The sequence below is a fragment of the Taudactylus pleione genome, unplaced genomic scaffold, assembly GCF_031769625.1.
Source record: "Taudactylus pleione unplaced genomic scaffold, aTauple2 ptg001314l, whole genome shotgun sequence".
In the NCBI taxonomy this organism is placed as follows: domain Eukaryota; kingdom Metazoa; phylum Chordata; class Amphibia; order Anura; family Myobatrachidae; genus Taudactylus; species Taudactylus pleione.
The window spans coordinates 3,496,418-3,518,011 of NW_028285714.1; the positions used below are offsets into that span (position 1 = coordinate 3,496,418).

The window sequence follows — 21,594 nt, forward strand, 5'->3', positions numbered from 1 at the left end:
TTGCCTCTTGGGACAATCCGGAGCCCTAAGGACTGCCATGCGGCTGTGTTTATTGGCCTATGTAGGGTAGGCGGGTGATTCCTTTCCTGTGGGACCTTTTTTTAATGTTTTATATTGAATAAATCTACTTCTTTTACCATGGACGAAATTCTTATCTGCTCCATATACGGACATTGATTGAAGTAAATGTGATTAATTACGTTTAAGCCTATTTCATTATAATATTATACTATACAATGTAATATTGTACAGAGAGCTATACAGTACAAGTAACCCCTTTTTTACATAATGGTGATTATGCTTTTTAATTGGAATAGCACCCATACTTTCCACCACGGTTTTGCATATATTTTTGTGTTTGTGTTTTGCAGAGGGCAGTATTTTATTCATTGAATTGTACTAATTTATTGTTTTTCCCTTTTTCCTTCTCACATTCCTCATACATGATGAAATGGCGATAATATCCATTATCATGTCTTTGTTTTGTGTCATGAGCCCCTCAATGTACAGTGCTGTGTAATATGTCAGCAACTTCTAAATAAAGGACAATATTAATAGGAGTCTCACACTATATTGCTATAAGCACGTTTTTGTTGCAGTAATGAAAAAATTTTTTTTTTATGTGTATTATTATGCAGAGAAATTTTTTTTTAATAAATGTTGCTATAGTTGAGAATACCACATTACAGAAGTGCTGATTCAGGTTGGAACAGAATTGCAAAGCTGCATTTGCAATCCAAGCACTGAGACCGAGGTCGCAGGCCAGGATCACCATTGCGACCATTGGTGGTCGAAGGTGGCTATGGGCATTAACAGATCTGGGGTTGATTCAGGCATGCTGAACACAGCGGGCCGCCGGCCTGCTGAGTAAGGGCCGGCTTGCCACTCCTGGAAAATTGGATGGACACACCCCCGATTCCGGGAATGGCGGCTTCCCACCCCTTAAATGCCTCTACCTGTCAATCAGGCAGAGGCACAGAAGGGGCTGCGTGCAATTACGTAGGACCCATTCTGCACACTCGCACAATGGGTCCTGCGCACACGCAGATTCCCGATAAATTGTGAATCTGCATTCAGCATGGCTGAACAGCCCCAGAGGTGTTAATGCCCATAGCCACAGTCATGTAATAATTCCTAGGCACCTCTTACTGAAAATGCCATCCAAACCACTGCACTTAAAAATAAGTCTTCAGGCTTCCTGTTTATTAATGTTTCTAGTGTACAATTCATTACAATACTTACTGGATAGAAATGTGTTACAAAGGTAGACTGGGAATATAAGGTTACAAGTAAATATAACAGTCATTAGTAAGCTTTCAGTACAGCTTGTCTTGCTTGTTCACAAAGTAGGTCCAGCTTTCCATCACCTCCTACAACAGAGGAAATAGCATATCATAGTTCAGTCATATTTATAAGGTTACTGTGAAATGGGGGCTTTATGCAGCCTTTTGATCATACATTACTATGGTGGCTTAGGAAAACTGCGACCCCAATTTGTTTTTATGTTACACTGGCAAACCATCCTGGCACCAGATTGCTGTGGACATAATGCCACCGTAAAATGTCCATCTGTTGCCTGTTGCACCCTAACATGCGCTACATGGACAAGTAACTGCATTCACGCATAGTGGTGCTGGTCCACATTTTTTTCAGTTCTTAAATTAACATTATGTTTTGCATATCTACGTGTAAAGTAGCTCATCCTAAAACACGTGGTTCCCAAAGTGAGTCCCCAAGCAGTGCATGTTTTCTAGGTCACCTAGCAGGTGCACAGGTATATTCATTACTCATTTCAAAAGATCCACATGTAAAGTTAGTTATTTCACTTGTGATTTTGTGAGGAGACCTGGAAAACATGCACTGGTTGGGGTCCTGAGGACCGAGTTTGAGAACACATGATGTAACATATATATTACTTCAGTATTAAATGTGTTTACATTATGAGACAAAGAAGAGTTACTGCCCTGCACATTACAGGGGGGAGAGGAACTGAATTGTTTTTTATCACGGCTGTTGGTAATGGGCAACCAATTGAGCATTTCAATTGTTGCTACGATAAGGCATGAGTGCCACAGCCACCTACATTTCTGCTCACAGCCTCCTGAGGTGTCGAGCATAGATGTGCGAAAAGCCCTGTTTTTTGCACCCTAAAGCAGTTTAGGCACCCTAAGCAGTACTTTAGATGGGTTCAGTCATGCAAAGCAGGTGCTTTTAGGTGCAACAAGTGTGATAATTAATGAGCGCCCAAAACAATTAAATTGCTCCATTAATTATTGCTGCCCAAAACTAAATGAATCGTCCCCTACATGTCAAAACATTTTTGTTTCCTTACCAAAGTCAAGTTCCTTGATGTTACAGGTAAATATAGTCTCCTCATTCACAATAAGTTCCACAACGTCCCGATCCAAGATTTCTTCCAAGACAACTCTGTGCCCATCTGAGGCCAGCATAGCTGTCAACAAAATCATTGCCATACGTTACATCAGTGCAATATTAGCATGTAGTTTCATTAAACTGCAGGAAAAGAGTTTTTTTTTTAATTCAATAACAACTATATAAAAAGCGAGAAAGTGTAGGTGTGTCTGTCTGTTTGTCCTTTATGCATGGCCAGAGTTTTGCACCTAGCTTCATCAAATTTGGCATGGTGGTGTAGTTTGACCAGGATTTTGGCTATGTTTGAAGTTGGTCAGGCCCATCAAGTAGGCCGTGGACTCTTTGATTTGAAATTTTGGTTTAAGCAAGTTCACACAGGTTGTCATCCAGTGCCTAAAACTACACTGATCAGAAGGCACAGGCTGATATGTACCAGTGGGGGGCGGGCAAAGCTCCAATGGAAGAGCAGTGAGTCGGAGGATCAACAGTCACACTGCACTTGCACTGACAGTTACTAATTGGATATATAGGTCCTTTTCAGGCCTAAAACCAAGTTAATAAACAGTGAGGTCCTTTTCAGGATCAATAGAATGGGGTTATAGGTGAGGACAATGTAAAAAATAAAAGCTGCAGATGGACTTCAAGGTCCATTCTTCAAACCAAGCAACGTTTTAGTCAAGACATAAACCATACACTAAAATATACTATTTTTAAGACCGTCATATTGAGTTGATCTATTTTATGGCGCATATCAAATTGGGTGCAAGGTAAAAAAAACCTTGCATCCAATTTTGAATCACGGTGGGTATGCACGCTCACGATACCCACGTTATCCATTTTTAAAAAAAGGGGTTGCAAGGTTTTCAGAGCTGAAATCCCTGCAGCACGTGAAAAAATAATTAGTTACATATCCGGGGGCTCCGGTGGAATCTGCGGCTCCCGGTGGCCTCCACTCCATCTTGTCATTGGAGAGAGCGCTGCTGGGAGGCACATGGCCTGCTGGGAGATGTAGTTTTCCCAGCCCTTGGTACAAGGGGGTATACACTTTCATCGGGGGTGGGTCACACACACCCTCATGCATACACACACTCACTCATACTCACTTACAAACACACTCACATACACATGTTGCAGAAGACCCGGCTCCTGACGCTGGAAGAAGAAGACACCGCTTCAGAAGGTGAGTAATTAAGGACTAATTAAGCTAATTGGAAACTTCCAATTGCTTAATTAGTCCTCAGAGGGGGTACCACCGGAGTCCCAGAGCAAGTCCCGCTGATTTTTCCTAAAATCATACTTGCTCTTGAGGTGGGCGGAAAAAACTCCCACCGCTCAAAAACTGAAAACCCTGCACCTACTTGAATAGCAAAAAGCCCGCTCCTGCGAGAAGAAAAACCCACAAGTGCGGGATTTTTGCTATTTTCGCAAATAATTGAATATGCCCCTATGTGTACAGACAGAATATGCTTGCATCAATCAAATATCTCAATGTGTCTTCAACATATAACAATCCTCAAATATAGTAAAAAAGTACTAATTGCATTTAAAGGTAATGAAATAAAATAAAACCTTCACAAATGCAAAATCATTGACTTGAAGCAATAATGAGTCTATTACTATTATCAGCATATGTATGTCATAATTTTGTGAGCTTTCCTTTTTTTTTGTTTTTTATAAACAAAATGTTATACAGACCAGTATACGATCCACTTTGGTGGAGATTATAATATCAGCAAAAGCTGTAATTGTTAGATCTTTTTTGATATTCTGTGTACAGTTCCCTTTATCTGTAATACATATGTCTTCATTGGCTCCTTATAAACATTTTCTTTATGTGCCATCACTACAAACATCATCTTATGTAATATACTCATGCTTAGGAAACAAACTGATAACTCTACACACAATATACAAGTCTACTAGGAACCAAACCATTAACAAAGCATTTGTTTAAATCATATCTTAGATACTTATCAAGATGACACTGATTTTAAACGCAATCTCTTTAGATGTTAATGTAAAAAACCTATATTCAGAACAATAGAATATTAAAGCATTCCCTTTATTGCCATTGTAATGTATTACTGACCCACTCATTTACACAATCTACAAACCACATCAATTAATTTGAAAGAGCTGAATGTACTGTACACAGGAGCACTGCACCAAGAGACTCTGACAATTCTGCTCGTACAAATTCTGCCTGTTCTTTGAACACATTAACAGTGCATGTTTTCCAGGTCTTCTCATAAAATCACAAGTGAAATAATTAGAGCCACCCGTGGACGTTTTAAAATGTGTCATTCCAGCACCGTAACTTTGATTTATGGCACCAGTGCCAGCCACACCCCCTTAGCACACAGTGCAGCCAGCAACCAGAACAACGCTGCCGGGGCATCCTCAGGATGTCTGGGGGGCTGTAATGGTTACAAACAATATAGTAGGAAAGCGCAATGGAATAACCAATAGATAATATTTAATATAAAATATAGAATATTGAATAAAAACGGTCTGTTATCAATGGATATCTATACATAAAACACACAAATAAGACCACATATTGGGAGTGACCTAAAAAATTTTTTTGAATTACACTGTGCCTGTAAATAGGTTACATATAGGTGAGAAATACATATCTGGGGTACCCCATATGCTAATGAGAATTCAGAAAAAGAAAAAACCTAATTGTGGTACTTTGTAAAAAACAAAATGGAAAAATTAGGAATTGAAAATGAAGAATTGGAAATGTCTCAATCGTTCTCCACTGTAAGTGTGATAATCAACCTTGCATTATTATGCAATATTGTTGAGGTGATGAAAGAGTCCCAAATGGTGGATGTAGAAACAGTGTCAATTGAACAGAGTCAGTAATTCAAAGCACTTAGATTAGCCTCAGTTTATGGGCTGAAATCACCAGTACACTGTGTAATATACAGGCTGACCTGTAAGATATAGCTCCCTTATATCAGGCTGGAACCGAAGGGCAGTGTCCGGAATGCCACTCCGATGGTGAGTACCGCCGTGCAGAGAGATGATGTGCAGCCTCCAATTGCCAGGGAATATCAGTGCCTGTGATCAGCCGCTCCGGTGGTGAATGCTGCCGCGTGTCAGAGTGATGTAATCCCCTGTTGCTGGAGATAGCTGAACCACAGGGAGAACTCCGACCATGTGAGCAACTGGTAGGAAAACCGCTGAGAGGGAGCCGCTCTGCTAGTTGCTTGCTCCGTCTAAATGACAGCGGTGATTATTAATAAGCCACCATGTGGCTTGGTGCAAGTTCCATGTATAAATGGGAATGAATGAAGAAATAAGGTGTCCTATCCTTAGGTTTTTTCTTTTTCTGGATTCTCATTAGCATATGGGGTACCCCAGATATGTATTTCTCACCTATATGTAACCTATTTACAGGCACAGTGTAATTAAAAAAGATTTTTTTGGTCACTCCCAACATATGGTCTTATTTGTGTGTTTTATGTATAGATATCCATTGATAACAGACCGTTTTTATTCAATATTCTATATTTTATATTAAATATTATCTATTGGTTATTCCATTGCGCTTTCCTACTATATTGTTTGTTTTCTCCATTCAAGGGGTCAGCCACCCTTTAGAGAGCTGCATAGGAACACCATTCTTCTTCTCCATAACCACAGCACCCATTTGTGTAAGGGTTGCAGTCTGCCGTTTGGAGCATGCAAAATATGTTCCGGGTGGCACTGCAGCTGTGATTCTGGCTGCAGGATGCTGTCCCAGGCATCCTACTAGCCAGATACAGGGACCGCGGGTGAGTGGTGGTGCCGCCCAAAAAGCTCTGCACTCTGTGCAGTGGCATCAGTCGCCCATAGCTAGTTATGACCCTGTGTTAGTGAGTTAAGAAAACACTTGTGCTCCAGTAAGGAGATATAGAAAATATGCAATTTTAGTGTGTTCCGAGGACTGGATTTGAAAAGCACTGCACTAAACAATATTGTATCAATATTCAAGATTCAAATAGTAATGGGACCCACTGTAAATGAAGTTCATTTTTGGCATCACCAAATTGTTTATGGTGCCACAGAAGAGGACGGGTTTAGGACTATTGCCGCTAATCTGGTTTCCTTGACTCCTCCACAGCAGCAAGCTAGCCTCCATAAATGTTATGATTACTAATCTGTTGTTTAAAGCTTGGGAATGATCAGAAGATACAGGAAGGAATGAGGTGTAGTCCTATATACCCTCCAGGTGTGACTTCTTTCCTGTCATGAGTAAAGGTGGATTTTATCCCATTGTGGAGGAGTCAAGAAACCAAATAAATAATAATCTCACATTTTTGACAACTCTCCAATGAATCAGTTTATTGTCTACCTACTGTCTATGTTCTGAGCCAGGTGCCCAATGGCATTTGAAAAAGTTTACACTGCATGTCAAATGTGAAAGTGTTTGTCACTGAGCTCACTGAATGTAAGTAAAAGCCTCTAGTCCACAGGTTCTCAAACTCTGTCCTCAGGACCCCATACAGTGCATGTTTTCCAGGTCTCCTCACAGAATCAAAAGTGAGATATTAACTCCATCTGTGGAAATTTTACAATGTGTCAGTGAGTAATGACTATACCTGTTCACCTGGGAAATGTGAACTGTGTGGAGTCCTGGGGACTGAGTATGGGAACCACTGCACTGGTCTAATATTCCGTTGACCTCAATGTGCTGAATGAAAAAAATGGAACAGGCAGTGACGCAAAAAAACACCTTATTCCACATCACAAATACAACAGTGAGTATAAACAGAAGTGCATATAGTGGCATTGGAAACAATGGGTTATAACTTTGTCTCATTTACATGCTTTGCAGTAGATTTATACAAAATGGCCAGAAAGATATGTATTTTAGTGCCTGTGGTACTTCCCTTTAAGCAACATTGAAAATATCCATTGACTTTGCAACATTTTATACATTTAAATAAGCATATTGGAAACTGTTATTATAGGACTATAATTTACAATAAAAGATCTGTCTGTTAAACATAATAGTTACAGAATGAAATTTGTTTCTATAATGTAGCAAGTTCTAGCATTAAATATAACAGTTATAAATATATGAAAATAAAAGGATCATTAATATAATCAATGATAATAACAGAATAAAAACATAAATATGCCTTTCTAATTTACCTAATTACTTTGTCACTCTTTGTCCCTTTGTAATACTGGCATGTGTCCACTCCTCATTATTTAATTAGCTCTTGAAAATGAGATCATACTGTGATAATATGATTGCAGGATTTTAATAAAATTGTGCAGACCGCGTCTCAGCAAGTATTCTAATTAACAAGATCATTTTCCATAGGTTTCAAACAAAAGTTTGACAGGTTAAAGCTATTTTGTTTTAATAGCCAAAGACTAAATCAACCTACTAGTTCTTAACTTTTAAAAGCCGGACTAAGCTAACTCCAGAATGTGTCAGCATGGCTGTTATGGCTAAGGGGGTCATTCAGATCCACTCGTGAGCGGCAGTACGCTCGCAAGTGGGTCGATGTTCCCCACTGCGCATGCGCACGACGGAGGGAGCTCCGTCATGCGCATGCGCGAGACCCGGGGAGCGACGGGCTTTCCATCGCTCCGGGTCTCGCACCAAAGGGGGCGTGCTGTCGATGTTGATTGACAGCACGCCCCCTTTGGCGGGGGTGCGGCGGCCAGACGAAGGCGTTCCCAAGGGAACGCCTTCCATCTGAAGCCGGCCCCACTGACATCACTAGTGATGTCAGTGGGAGTGATTTTGGCTCTGATAGACCCTACCGCAGGGTCTCCGTCGCAAGTCCGATGGTCGCGATGGTCTTGACCATCGCGACCATCTTTTTGGCCGCTCGCATATGCTGTGGGTGGTCACCCACAGCTATGCGAGCGGCCAGGGGGCCGCTCCATTTTCATGGAGGAGGGCCCTGATTCAGAGCGAGCGCTCTGGTCAGAGCGTTCAGCTCTGAATCAGGCCCTAAGTGTATACATGGCTAGGCTGGGCTCCTAAGTATTTGTTAAATAACATTTCTAATCTTAAATTTAGGCCTGATGTAGAGGTGGACACAAATATGGTAACAAGTGTGTCTTTGTTTGCAGCAGAATTGAGAAGATATGCTAACGTCCCAGCTGCTGGATTTGTACATAGGGTGCATGTCTGATCTGCCGCTTGATTACAAAGACGCACCATTGATCCTCAGCGCAAGACTGTGGTTGCTCCGAATGTCCATTTGAACTAAGGCACCGGGGCCCATACCACTTTGTACAAGGGCGCAGTCGCTGGCTGCGACATGCCACTGAAACGGTCACAACACGCCTGGATTTGACTCGCCACCCTTTGTTACTTCTCACAAATGCTAACTACTTGTCAATCATTCTGCATCGAAATCCACACTGCGACCGGCGCCTTAAATTCATCACAGTACAAGCGCAGTGCGAATCAGACGCATGCACAGTAGAAAAAACATCGGCCAACTGTTAAAATTATCTTCATACACTGCCACAAGCCACTCCAAACTGATGGAAGCACCACAGGGAAAACACAATTAGCATCAAGGCAAATGTCTTTTGGTCAGTGACTAGATTTTGGATGCAATAAACAGGACTCCAAGGTAATTCAGAGTTTAGATATCAATTTGCTTTATTTATTAGCAACTGTAAAGCAAAGTAATAGTTATTTAAAGAAAAATAAACATATACATAATGCAAATGTAGTTCTTTGTTCCTCTCTAGCAAATCGGTAGCTAGGCTATGCACATCTGTGGAAATAGTGGCTTGGTAACCAGGCCCTGTACTGCTGAGGTTACGTCCTCAGCAAGTCACTATGGTCACCTGTCTGGCAGAAACCAGCTCTCAGGAACGTATATGTCTATGAGAACCTCTTGTGAAATTTCTACAGGTCATCTTTCCTAATTTATTGCAGTATCTAAAGCAGGGGTCCTCAAACTACGGCCCGCGGGCCACATGCGGCCCGCTGAGGACATTTATATGGCCCGCCGGGTGTTTATGCCGCCGCTGCCTGTCTGTCATTGGTGGAAGAGGGAGAGGGGGTGGCCGCCGCCGCCGATTGGCTGGCCGGCTGAAGCGCTGGATCATGAGAATTGTTGGCTGCAATCTAGCTTCAGGTGGTGAGAGGCACCGAACAGCGCAGCCAGACTACAACTCTCATCTCCCAGGATTCAGAGGAAGCCAGGGCATTTGGGAGGGCCGCCTGAGCGGTGACTTGTGGGCAGTGAAGGTCGGAAGCGGGAGCGCGAAGAGCGGGAGAGAGAGTGCGGGAAACGGAGGCATCACAGAGCAGATGCAGCTTGGAGGAAGTTGGGAGCATTATTACCTCAGTGTGAGCCTGAGGTAAAAGCGGAGTTTCACCAATCAGACTGCAATGATGGGCATTGCAGTCTGTATGTCTCTGTGTGGGCAAAGTTATTGCTGGTATATTGTTTTTGTAGCGCTGTATATATATATTGGTATTTTACTAATAGCAATTTGGAATCCCTAGAAAACAATGATGTCAAGAAAAAGAAAAATTGACTCGGAGTGTAGGATATTCAATTTGATATTTCTATGCATCTCTCCCCTCTGAGACATATCCTCATCTCAGGAACCATGCACTCAAAATGGCAACCATCTTTGGCAGCACTTATGTCTGTGAACAGACTTCTTCTAGAATGAAACATTTGAAATCTCCAACCAGATCAAGACTAACGGATGCACACTTGCATCACTTGTTACGACTAGCAGTGACAAATATGGAACCAGACATTGACCATCTCATTAGCCAAAAGCAGGCCCATAGTTCCCATTGAAATACTGGTAAATTTGTTGATTTAACTTTACTTCATTTTAAATATTGTATTTGTTCCCGTTTTGTTTCTTCACTTCAAAATAAGATATATGCAGTGTGCATAGGAATTTGTTCATAGTTTTTGTTTTTACTATAGTCCGGCCCTCCAACGGTCTGAGGGACAGTGAACTGGCCGCCTGTTTAAAAAGTTTGAGGACCCCTGATCTAAAGTAACAAATGTCTTTGTGACTTTAAGGTTGCATTGCAATTGTATGCAGGTTTCAAATTGAATATGCAATCAGGGGTGGAATGGAGCAGAGGGATTCATTTAGGTCGATTAGCAGGTATCCTCCTGATGCGCCTAGCAAAAGAAGGCGCCTCCAATGCGTTCTGGAATTAAATTGTGCCTTTCCAGCTCTGGGCCTGATTCACACCCGCTCGCGAGCGCTGAGCGCTCGCAAGCGGGTCGATGGTGCCCTAGTGCACATGCGCACGACGGAGGGAGCTCCGTTGTGCGCATGCGCGAGACCCGCATAGCGACGGCCAAGCCGTCGCTATGGGTCTTGCACCAAAGGGGGCGTGCTGTCGATGGTGAGTGACAGCACGCCCCCTTTGGTGGGCGTGCCGGGGGCGTTGCTGCCCAGACGGAGGCATTCCCATGGGAACGCCTACCGTCTGGGGCCGGCCCCACTGACATCACTAGTGATGTCAGTGGGAGTGCTTTTGGCTCTGATAGAGCCAAAAGCACTCCTAGGCTTGCGGCAGCGAGACCCTACCGCAGGGTCTCGTCGCAAGCCCGATGGTCGCAATGGTCTTGACCATCGTGACCATCTTTTTGGCCGCTCGCATAAGCTGTGGGTGGTTACCCACAGCTATGCGAGCGGCCAGGAGGCCGCTCCAATTTTAGGTAGGAGGGCCCTGATTCAGAGCGAGCGCTCTTGTCAGATCATCTGGCTCTGAATCAGGCCCTCTGTACAGTAGGGCACACACATTCCCACTTCAGTGCAGTCACACACCATCAAGCTGGAGCCATGCCCTCCTTTGCTCCATCTCAATTCAAAACCTGACTACACCACTGCTACAATCCCTAATAAACTGCAACTACTGGTATTTGTGGAGATATTATAAAAGTATTTTGCAAAAGGGGATGTAGTCGGCATCCCGGCGACAGGTCGGGATCCTGGCACCAGCATCCCGACCGTCGGCATCCTGAAGGTAAGTATCGGGGTGTTAGGGGAAGGTTATGGGTTGGGGTGCGGGGTTAGGGTTAGGCACTAGGGGGAAGGATTAGGTTTAGGCCTCGGGTAGGGAGTGTTAGGATTAGGGTGCGGGGAGGGGGACGTTAGGGTTAGGCATCGGGGAAGGAGTGTTAGTGTTAGGAAAACACTTACCGTTCGTTCCTACGGGTGTCAGGATTCTGGCTGTCGTGATGCTGCTGTAGGTATTCTGACCAGCTGCATCTCGACAGCTGGGATTTCATACCCAACCCTGCAAAAGAATTGACTTAAGTACATTTACCTCAAAGTTTCTATGTAAGATGCTCTCACATCTGACATACTGTTGGAGAGGTGTCAGTGACTTTCTTTCTGACACTGTAATAGGCTACAGTATAGGAAGTTATACAGTTAATTAATTCTCTTATTTACAGCCATTAAGAACACTAATCTCTCAGATGACACTGGACATAGGATTAGTACAGTAGCAAATGACAATATGAGTGAATGGGATGACTGCCCAGAGTTCTGAAAAACACAAGGACAAAACTCTGCCATATACGCCCTAGGGTACAGACAGTGTTGCAAATACCGCTGATGCAGGTGGTACACTGAACTGGGGTTCCTAAGGATTTACTTCCTAACAATTATCTGCCTAATGAAGATATATTTATTTTTTGTTACAGGCCCGGCCAGCCAGGAACTGAAATACTATGTGGAGTGGAAGGAAGGATAATTCACCTTGTGGAGCATCTACAACTGTGTCCTCATACACTGTGGCTCTAGTCATGGCAAATAGCCTCTCCCAGCTCCCCATGCCCTGGTCACCTCTGTCACACCAAGCAACGTTTTCACTAACAATGTGCGTCTTACTCGCATAAATAAAACAACTGGGAGCGACAAGCTACATTGCTAGCTTGCTCTGATTAATTTCATATATATGTCTGAAAATGCATCTGAATCTGTATATGAAGTGCTGTGATGAAGTGACCGCGGCTTTTTCCCATGTCAAGTTCCACTGTGCTTCATCTGCGACTTTGTACATGTTTAAAACTCATTTCTGTGTGGACAAAGTCGCAGCCTAGCTTCTCTAGTACACTTTGAGTTGTGTTTTGCTGTGTTTGTGATGCGAATAGGATGCAAAAAAATTGAAAGCTGCCCCACTCAGAGTGGCTCAGTCACACTAGGCATCTTGCACCGTATGACGTATTTATGCTAGGTGTACAGTATGAGGACACATCTGTATATGGCTATGGAACATGTACGTCGTTAAGTTTTGTCTCCTGTCCTTGGCCCATGAGATGAAATAAAGTGTTTTGTATTTTTCTTTGGTTTTCTGCCTATTGCTAATTACGTACTGATACAAGCAAAAGATAAATATTGCCTTCAAAACACAGCAGACTCAAGATCTCAAGCATAGAGCACTTGCCCATGGGCAAATAACCTTCCTTAAAAGGTCGTTTTAGGTATAGAAATCAGGGGCTAATTTACTAAAGTGCAAACACTTTTTTTCTAGGTGAAATAAGTGTTTTCACTGGACAAGGGTTTGTCTTTACTTTGCCTTACACCCACGCATGCATGTCTTCATTCAAAGTGTGGTTTAATCCACAACATTTTCAAGTAGGGTGTGCAAATGTTTCAAACAGCTTGTGTCCATTCTAGCACCCTGCACTGCTCTCTGCTCTAGTGCTACTAGCACACTCAGCTAATGCAAGATAAAGACCAGAGAGTGCAAGAAGCACCAGAGCAGAGAGCGATACCCCAGGCAGGAAAGCGGAACTGCATGGGTTGTGACAACTGTAGGGTGCTAGGATGAACACTATATGAACACTACTAATATAGTGGGGACATTTTCATTATCAACCAATTCTACTCCATCAGTAAAAAGCATAGTAGTTCCACACATAGCCCTGAATTGAAATGGTGTGTTACTTTGTATTGACTTTGTGAGCCACCATGCATGTGCAACCAGAAGAGAGGTGGGGGTGGCAGGAACAGGCAAGGTGCATGATGTAAATTTGACATGTACCCGAGACCCATTCCAGTGATATTGAATGAATATATTCATAAGTCCCCAGATTCATTGTTTGAGGGTGATGACTACCAAACTGACCAGTGTGAAAAGTTTCCCTTGGGTATTGCATAGCTAGGCATGGTTTATTTATTATGAAGACAGCAGCAAAAAAATGGCATTTTATATTTACTTGGTTTTGCTGCCCACTAAAATGGGCAGCCTGAGATATCTGATTCTGATTGGCTCACTATAAGCACACCTCTGAATGTGCTGAAAATAGTTTAGACACAAACGTATAAAGGCATGTACTAGCTTTGGTCTTCATACTGTAGGGTTAACTTTAACTGACCAACATGTAAATCAATAAAGCGAAATTACATTATCTTTCAACACAGGTGACTTCATCAGATGTTTAAATCTGTAATTTAAGATAACTTGCACAGAATCCTCTATGCATTATGTTATCTCTTACGTTATGAGGAATGCCAGCTATAGAGTTGAATTGCATGTAACAATTAAGTGCTTTTACGTTGTATGTATTGTTTTTCGACTTGCTGCATTAAGATAACCATTAAAATAATCCCCTTTGAGACAGACAACAGGATGGTTAATGGTCTGTAATTAAATACCAGCAGTATAACATTTCTCTTTAAACTATTAGTGGAACCTGATGAAAGGTTTTGTAACCTGTAAGCTAATATACAGTATCACCAAAGGAGTCCAGACACACTGCAACATTTATGGCCAATTGTATTAGTTTTGTTCTAATTAGTTGCAAAAACACCAGTAATCCCAATGAGCTGGTTGGGACAGAACTTCCTCACCTGACCACCCATAAGGACTGTCTGTTTGCATTCTGATGTATCTCATTTGGCCACAAATGACACCAAATGGGAAACGGGGAAACACTATAATAATACATTGAAATTTTGGGTCAACACTTATTGACTGTCCTTTAACTTCCTTTATCAAGTCCTATTTCTAAAATAAAAAAATATTTATTCTCAAAGGGTCATCATAATACAGCAATTATCTATGTCTTTTTGGAGGTATTTTGATAATTCTCTGATTAGAGCCTGTTCCAAAGAAGGATGCTTCACTTCTGCCTGGTTCAGACACAGCTTACTTAGAGTGTGAGCGACCATCAAGCAATGCATGTGCTTAGCTTGGGTTGCCAAAATCCCTCTCCACCTATAGGTTATACTGTATGTAAATGTCCCATGCGTCACACAGAGAATCACACATTTGTGTAGTATAAGTGTTCTCCATCTACCTTTGTAATTACAGGTTGTAAAAAGAAAAATAAGACTAAGGGGTCTATTTACTAAGCAGTGTTAGGAGACAGAGTGAAAAGTGATAAGAAAGTGATAAGGTGCCAGCCAATAAGTTCCCAACTGTCATCTCACAGGCTGTGTTTGAAAAATGACAGTTGGGTGCTGATTGGCTGGCACCTTATCACTTTATTACTTTTCACTCTGTCTCCTAACACTGCTTAGTAAATAGACCCCATAGTTTGATCAGGGCCGGTTCTAGGATGTTCGGTGTCCACTGCAAATTATAAATTGTCCCTCCCACCCATATGCTATAAAGGGAACTGCGCGCTTTCGGCGTGCGCAGCATAAAAGGGGTGTGGTCTCACAAGGAAGGGGCATGACAACACATTAGTAGTAGTACCCACAATTGAAATTATACCACACAGTAGCACAATCTTATACACATTACACCGCACGGTGTCCCTGATTCACATTACACCAAATAGTAATGTCCTTTATTCATGTTACAACACACAGTTGTGCCCCTTATACACATAATGCCACAGTAGTAGCGCCCCTTATACACATGCCACAGTAGTACTGATAGGCAACCAGATCCCCAGCTGCATCCAAATGTTGAGGGCTTAGATGTCATTGGGGCATCATCCCAGGGCAGAATTGAAGCAAATTTCAGTCATGTGATGCTGTTCTTCCGCCACATCGCAGCCTTTCCTACCATATACATGTTTGTTGCCCATGGTGTCTAAATTACCAAATAAAAATACTTAGAATTAATGTGCCAAAGCAATACAGGAGGACACTTAGGTAACATCAGTAATAAAAATGTGGGAGCAGGGTGTTTGGGGATCAGTCTAGTAGAGTTTTATAGGGGCTCATAGACCACCACTTACACCCCTAGGAAGCTTCTTCCATTATCAGTAAAATAGGCTACAATTCGGTAATGAGAGGATAGTCTCCATTTGGATCTTCTATAAGAACATTACCTCCACCTACTCTGCGTCCAGACACTGTGCTTAGTGGCCGGCCTGGTAGGATGGCTGCTACCTACAGTAAACTACCAGGAACATTTGTATCAGTGACACATACAACATATAACATAATAAAAGCTGCATTATTATTCCATCTACCAACATGACAGAAACCATTTAGCAGCAAATAAAGTAGCATTTTTGAAACAGCTACCCCACATTGTGCTGTCCCCCATAAACCTCTACTTCTAACAGCCGCATCAATTTACCCCATGGATGGCACATTTCCTCAAGTGAGGTCATCCTGCCCCCACATTATTTATACTGTATTCATGACATCATTGTGGACTGTACACACAAAATGAGGATGACGTTTGCAATAATGAGTGTTTATTGGGGCTTAAAGGTTTGCCATGCAGGACAGGGGAAGATGCACATGACACATGGTGATCTAAGAGAGACCTGGGACATATAGACCTACACCCTCCTGGGAGAAAAGTTTCATGCTTTCCTGACTTACCCTGGAGCTCTACCCCACTACTGTCCCTTGAGCTGCCCATGCAGTTCTCCAGATATATACCATTCTTGTAGCAGTCCTCCTTCTGGGTGAACTCTGTAATTTCACTTGGATGATCCTGGGAGTCCCCTTCCTGGCACAAGCAGCGGGTTTGCATGATTTCACAGGGCATCTGAGAGGCAGCTTTCTGGGAGTTCCTGTTCCCCACCACCAGGTACTCCAAGGAGAACTCAGTCTGCAGGGGTTGGTGGGGTCTTCCATGGGGAGTGGGTGTCCTTCCTCCTGGGAGAGGTCTGCTTCATCTGCAGGAACTACTTATTGGACTGGAGAAAAGTATGTGCCACATCATCAAAGCTGTCCATGCTCAGGTAGATGCGTGTGCAGGGCAGGAAGGAGTCAAACTGTGAGGTCCTGATCAGCTGCTGGTTGCATATACCCGGGGCTTGGAGACCTTGACAAACAGGATGCACCTCCTGGAGTCAGGGTTCTGGATGATCCAAGTGCACAGGGAAGAGGGACAGAGAGCAAAAATTACATAAGAATTCCCCCTGCCGGAACCGCTGCTTGTCAGGCAGTTTGACAGGCGCAGCGGCAGCTAACAGCAATTGTGGACTCAGCAGGATAGCGGAGCGGGGAGAGCACCTTTCCTGCCTGGCGCCTCCCTGCTTTGCATCCTTTTCTGAGTGGGCTGAACTGGCCCTGAATATATGAAAGGAAAATATATACAGGAGTGTAGTGGAGTACACATGGCAGAATGCTACACTCAGCCTCTGGGTCAAGTGGCACTTATATAATTTCCTAGTACAAAATAGTTCATTTGTAGAGTAACCACAAAAGTTAAGAAAGGTAATAAGTTAAAAGTGGACACGGTCAATTGCAGCGAGGCAGAATATTTGCACTTGCACTCTACAGATTGGACACTTACTACTAACACCATTAAGCCGCATGTCCATGCTTTTGTTACTCCTGGCATTACTTGGCGCATATGCTACTGTTTTCTCCTGCCATAACCTGATGCATATGCCACATGAGATGCATCCAGCTCAGCATACACAAGGAATTCATAGTTTTTTATGGATACATTTTACACCTGAACTTTTGCCTTAAAATGCATTCAACTATACATGAACCAATGTGTATACTTATGTCCTGGGGCACCAAGAGGGGAGTAACTGGTCTTCTGGTGCTTGGAGATGACATCAACTCCAAGCGCCGGAAAATCCAGAACCCTCCATCCTGTAAAGGCGACCCAGATTACCCGTTTACACTGCAGGGTTACACGGGTCATTCCCGTGTTAAACCCTGCAAACTATCCGGGTTAGATTAGTGGATCACTCAACCTAAGAATCCAATCCTGGCCCCTTTTACAACTAGCAGAAACCCAAGTTAACCTGACAATAGCCCAGGTTTTAGCTGTGGTGTGAAAGGTGTACAAAAGGGGTCTAACCCAGCTATGACATGGGTTGAAACAGTGGGCTCGATTCAGACACGCTCGCTAGATGCGTTTGCACGCAGCCGTCAGTTGCCAAAGTATGGTTTAGTGTGTAATTCAACCATGTGACGTGTACTATGACGCTCAGTCTTAATTATGCATGCCTTTGAAACGCTGTTAAGACGCTCAGACATGCCTGCGTTCACACCACCACTTCGCGATCGTGCACTGCGATTTGTACGCATGCGCACAATGCAAACATCGGCTGGCTGCGTGCTAACGCATAATAGCGAGCGGGTCTGAATCGGGCCCAGTGTTCGAAAACCCAGGTAGGACACAGGATTTTGTTGGAGAAAGTATTAGTCACCTGTGCTCAAGCATGGATAGCCTTAAAACGTGGACTGTAATGGCAGAGTTTGAGAACCTCTTATGTTTGATGCAAGGGCCTGATTAATGTTGTATTGCAATTGCAACAACATACGCAGTTCGGCTGATGATGTGTACTGCGCATGCGTATGCACCGCAGTGTGCGTGCCCCGGCTAGTAGTACGATCGCACTGCAAACATGTACACAGAAAGAAAGTCATCACAGAGTGAGTGACGGGACATCAGCGTTTGGGGGTGGTGATGGAGGAGTGGTTGGAGAAACGCAAGCGTGCCTGCCCGTTTGAACGCCGTTTCCTGGACGTGCATAAATTAGCCACTGTGATGGCATTCGCAGCTTGAGTACTCACTGCGTGCGATGAGAGTTGCAATTTCTGAGACAGGTCAGACCTGCAGTAATTTTGCGTGAGGATCTGATGTTACTTTATGTTACCGATGTAAACGCAGGACTGCGAGTTGTTGTGAAAGTGGATGTGGGCGTCTCTATGCCGGATGAGCAGTTGCAAACATTAGCATACTTTCACATCAGAACTGCTTGCGTAAATGCAGCTGCGATTGCAATAGCAATACTTAATGAATCAGGCTCCAAGTTCGGTTTTTCAAACGCACCTCTGACAGATTAAAGTGACCCTTAAAAGTATGTTTCAGTTTTTGAATGAGAGCAAATTTGATTGGGCTTCAAAGATGTTTACCTGGGGTCTTCATCTCATCTAATGATCAAGCAGAGTTCAGTCTATGCCAGGGCCAAACTGGGACTAAAAACAGGCCCTGGCATTTTAAAGCACACAAGCCCACCTCACAGCAGAGCGCAGAGGGTCCAGGACTGAGTATCTGCGCGTGCCATAGGCGCGCGTGCTCCAGAATGGGGGCATGGCTGATCAGGGAAAAGGCGAGTCCAAAGGCAAAATGCAGTGTGTTTTAGTGGAGCGCCACTAAAAGGGCAGGGAGCATTTTGCCCCTTTAAAATCGAGCACGGCGCCCGACTAACACAGCCTAGTGGGAACACTAATTTGGTATTTAGTTGGTTGTATTAGGGGATGTAGTTTATAACCCGGCTGTCGGGATGCCGGCACTCAGAATGCCTGTGCCGGAATCCTGACAGCATTCAAAATCCTGGCGCTGGCATCCCGACGGGAAGTATTGGGGTTAGGGGGAGGGTTAGCATTAGGGTTAGGGTTACTAGTCGACCTTTAGTGTGTCGACCTTCTGACCCTGTCGACCTTCTGACCCTGTCGGCCTATTGCCTGTCTAACTAGTATTGTCTACCTAAACATTGTCTACCGTTTTACAGTAGACCTAATGACCGGATACCAAGGGAAAGGGTAGTATACTGTACTTAGCTCCTTGTGTTGGGACTGTAACCAAGTTATACCCTCATGTAGCACCACAAGTCACAAGCAGTCTGACTGATAATAATAATTCCTCTTACACTACAGTGATATTATATATTCCATGCCATGACCTGCAGGGCCAAAGTGATCTGTACTATTATTACACATACATGGCCCATATTATGCACCAAGTTATACCCTCATGTAGCAGCACCACAAGTCACAGCAGCCTGCCAAATAATAATAATAATGCCCCTTAAGATACACTCACATAGTATACAGTGATGTTATAAAAATATACACAGTACCTTGCCTGAGAGTACTACAGAGCCCAGGCTCCTCACCAAATCAACCCAAGGTGCGGCTGGTGCGCAGCTCCTGCTCGGCTGTACACTCTCCATATCAGCAGCACCGCTCCTCCCAAAATGCCTCACGGCACCCGGCGGCGCGATGACGTCACGCGGTGTAATGACGTTATGCCCTGTATTCTGGGACTGGCCATGGGACCAAACCATGTTACTAACACAGCGGGGGTGCGAGGACGAACTGGCGGTGGCGGCAATGGCCCATCTGGCCATCGGCCTTCTGACATTTGCTAGAACTGTCAGATGGGCAGTCCGGCCCTGGCCTATACACAAACAGAGGACTCAGGGCCTGATTCACTACTGTATGCAACTGCGTATGCAATAGCGAGTACGCACGCAGTTCAACTGCAATAGTATGCTAATACATTGCGATCGCTATCCTGTCGCAGAAGGACCCCCACTTTACTTAGCAAAAATAAGTACTGTTTAGCGAGCCTACGAAACCATTGATACAATCAAGTACCATCGAGTGATCGGAATTCCGGCACCGCTATTTCGGTAGTCAGCATCCCGATCGTAGGGATATTAACTGCATCCCCAACCATGCACGCTATGAGACCTCAGACTGCTTAGGCCATCGCAGTGGTTAATTTATGCACGCATCTGCAACGGCGTGCAAACACATCACCCCCCCCCTCCGTCACCACTCACAAATGGCACTTCCTGTCAATCACTGTGCAATAGATCTGCGTAGTCAATGCGAACGCAGACCAGATCGCAATAGGCAGTTCGCGCACGCACCCTGCGATGCATGCGCAGAACTCATCAATTGGCTGATTGCGTGCGTAAATGTAGTTGCGATCGGTAGTGAATCAGGCCCTCAATCATCTAAGGATTGTTATGTAGCTGGAATGTCCTCTTTAGCCTCTTAGTTTTCCAGAAGCAGCATACATGTGCTATTGCTGTGCATTGTAATAAAATAATGGAAGCGGCTCTATCCCAAAAATTAACAAGTTAAAACACCTCTCTCCAGTTACCTCGCATCCCCTGCAACCGGGACACCCGGTGCTCCACTACCCCGCTGCCGGTCACATATGGGCCGAACCGTACGGTGACTGTGGCGTTCTCTGGCATTTTCCTATCCGGAGTCCCTGCTCTCCTCACTGTGCCGGCGGCGCCATCATGTAAACAATCCGGTTACTATAGCAACGCTAGCCGGGTCCGACTCGCAAGTGTTACTTGTGTGCCGGCTGCCTGCCAAGTAATAAATGGTCACTTACTGAATGTAGAGAATTTAGTTTTCATTACATTACAATATTTTTGCACAACACGCTGAAGTATCTACTTTCCAACAAGAGCACACTACTACTCCAGGCAAAAATATTGGGACAAATAGTAATGCACTTTGGTCAAAGTTCAAAACGCTGTGATTTTGGTATATCTAATGTGGGTTTGGTTTCACACAGTTACACACACACACATATATATATATTTATATTTATATATAAATTGTTATATGAAAGGTCTTTAATCTGACAAACAACATTATCTGACCAGTATTGAATGCAGTGCAGATTTATTTATTGCCTAATAATACAGTGAGCATTCTAGGGAGAGCAGAGTAATCCATGCCAGATGCTGACGTCTTTAACAACTCCTCAGGCTGCGCAGACAGGCCTGGCAAAAGCCTAGGAGGGGTGTGACTGTGTGGACCAATACAAAGCTATTGGTCTGTGCCAATCCTGTTCTTATATAATCTGTCCCAGTTGGAGCCAAGTATACATGTACTACCACCATAACCGACACTAATACCCCTTTCACATCGCATTTGGCGGGTCGCTGCTGAGCTGGTGCTTGGAGATGATCTCATCTCCAAGTGCCGGCTCTCCCTATGCAGTGAACGAGACCCACACGTTTACACCGCACCGCGAGCCGGGTTGAACTCGTGTTCAACCCTGCTCGCTACCGAGTTGAAATGCCGGGTCGCTCGACCCGGGTTATTTCTACTGGC

The 21,594-nt window shown here is 43.9% G+C and overlaps 1 protein-coding gene across 1 annotated transcript; it reads right to left on the reverse strand.

Moving 5' to 3' along the window:
- Nucleotides 1-1,182: 1,182 nt before the first annotated feature.
- Nucleotides 1,183-20,762, reverse strand: CUNH10orf53 (chromosome unknown C10orf53 homolog). Its single transcript, XM_088463082.1, has 3 exons — nucleotides 20,621-20,762; nucleotides 2,333-2,452; nucleotides 1,183-1,370 (listed from the first exon to the last, which is right to left on the reverse strand). Exons 1-3 carry the CDS (start codon nucleotides 20,715-20,717, stop codon nucleotides 1,306-1,308), a joined length of 282 nt encoding a protein of 93 aa, XP_088319208.1. The 5' UTR covers nucleotides 20,718-20,762; the 3' UTR covers nucleotides 1,183-1,305.
- Between the last annotated feature and the right edge of the window lie 832 nt (nucleotides 20,763-21,594).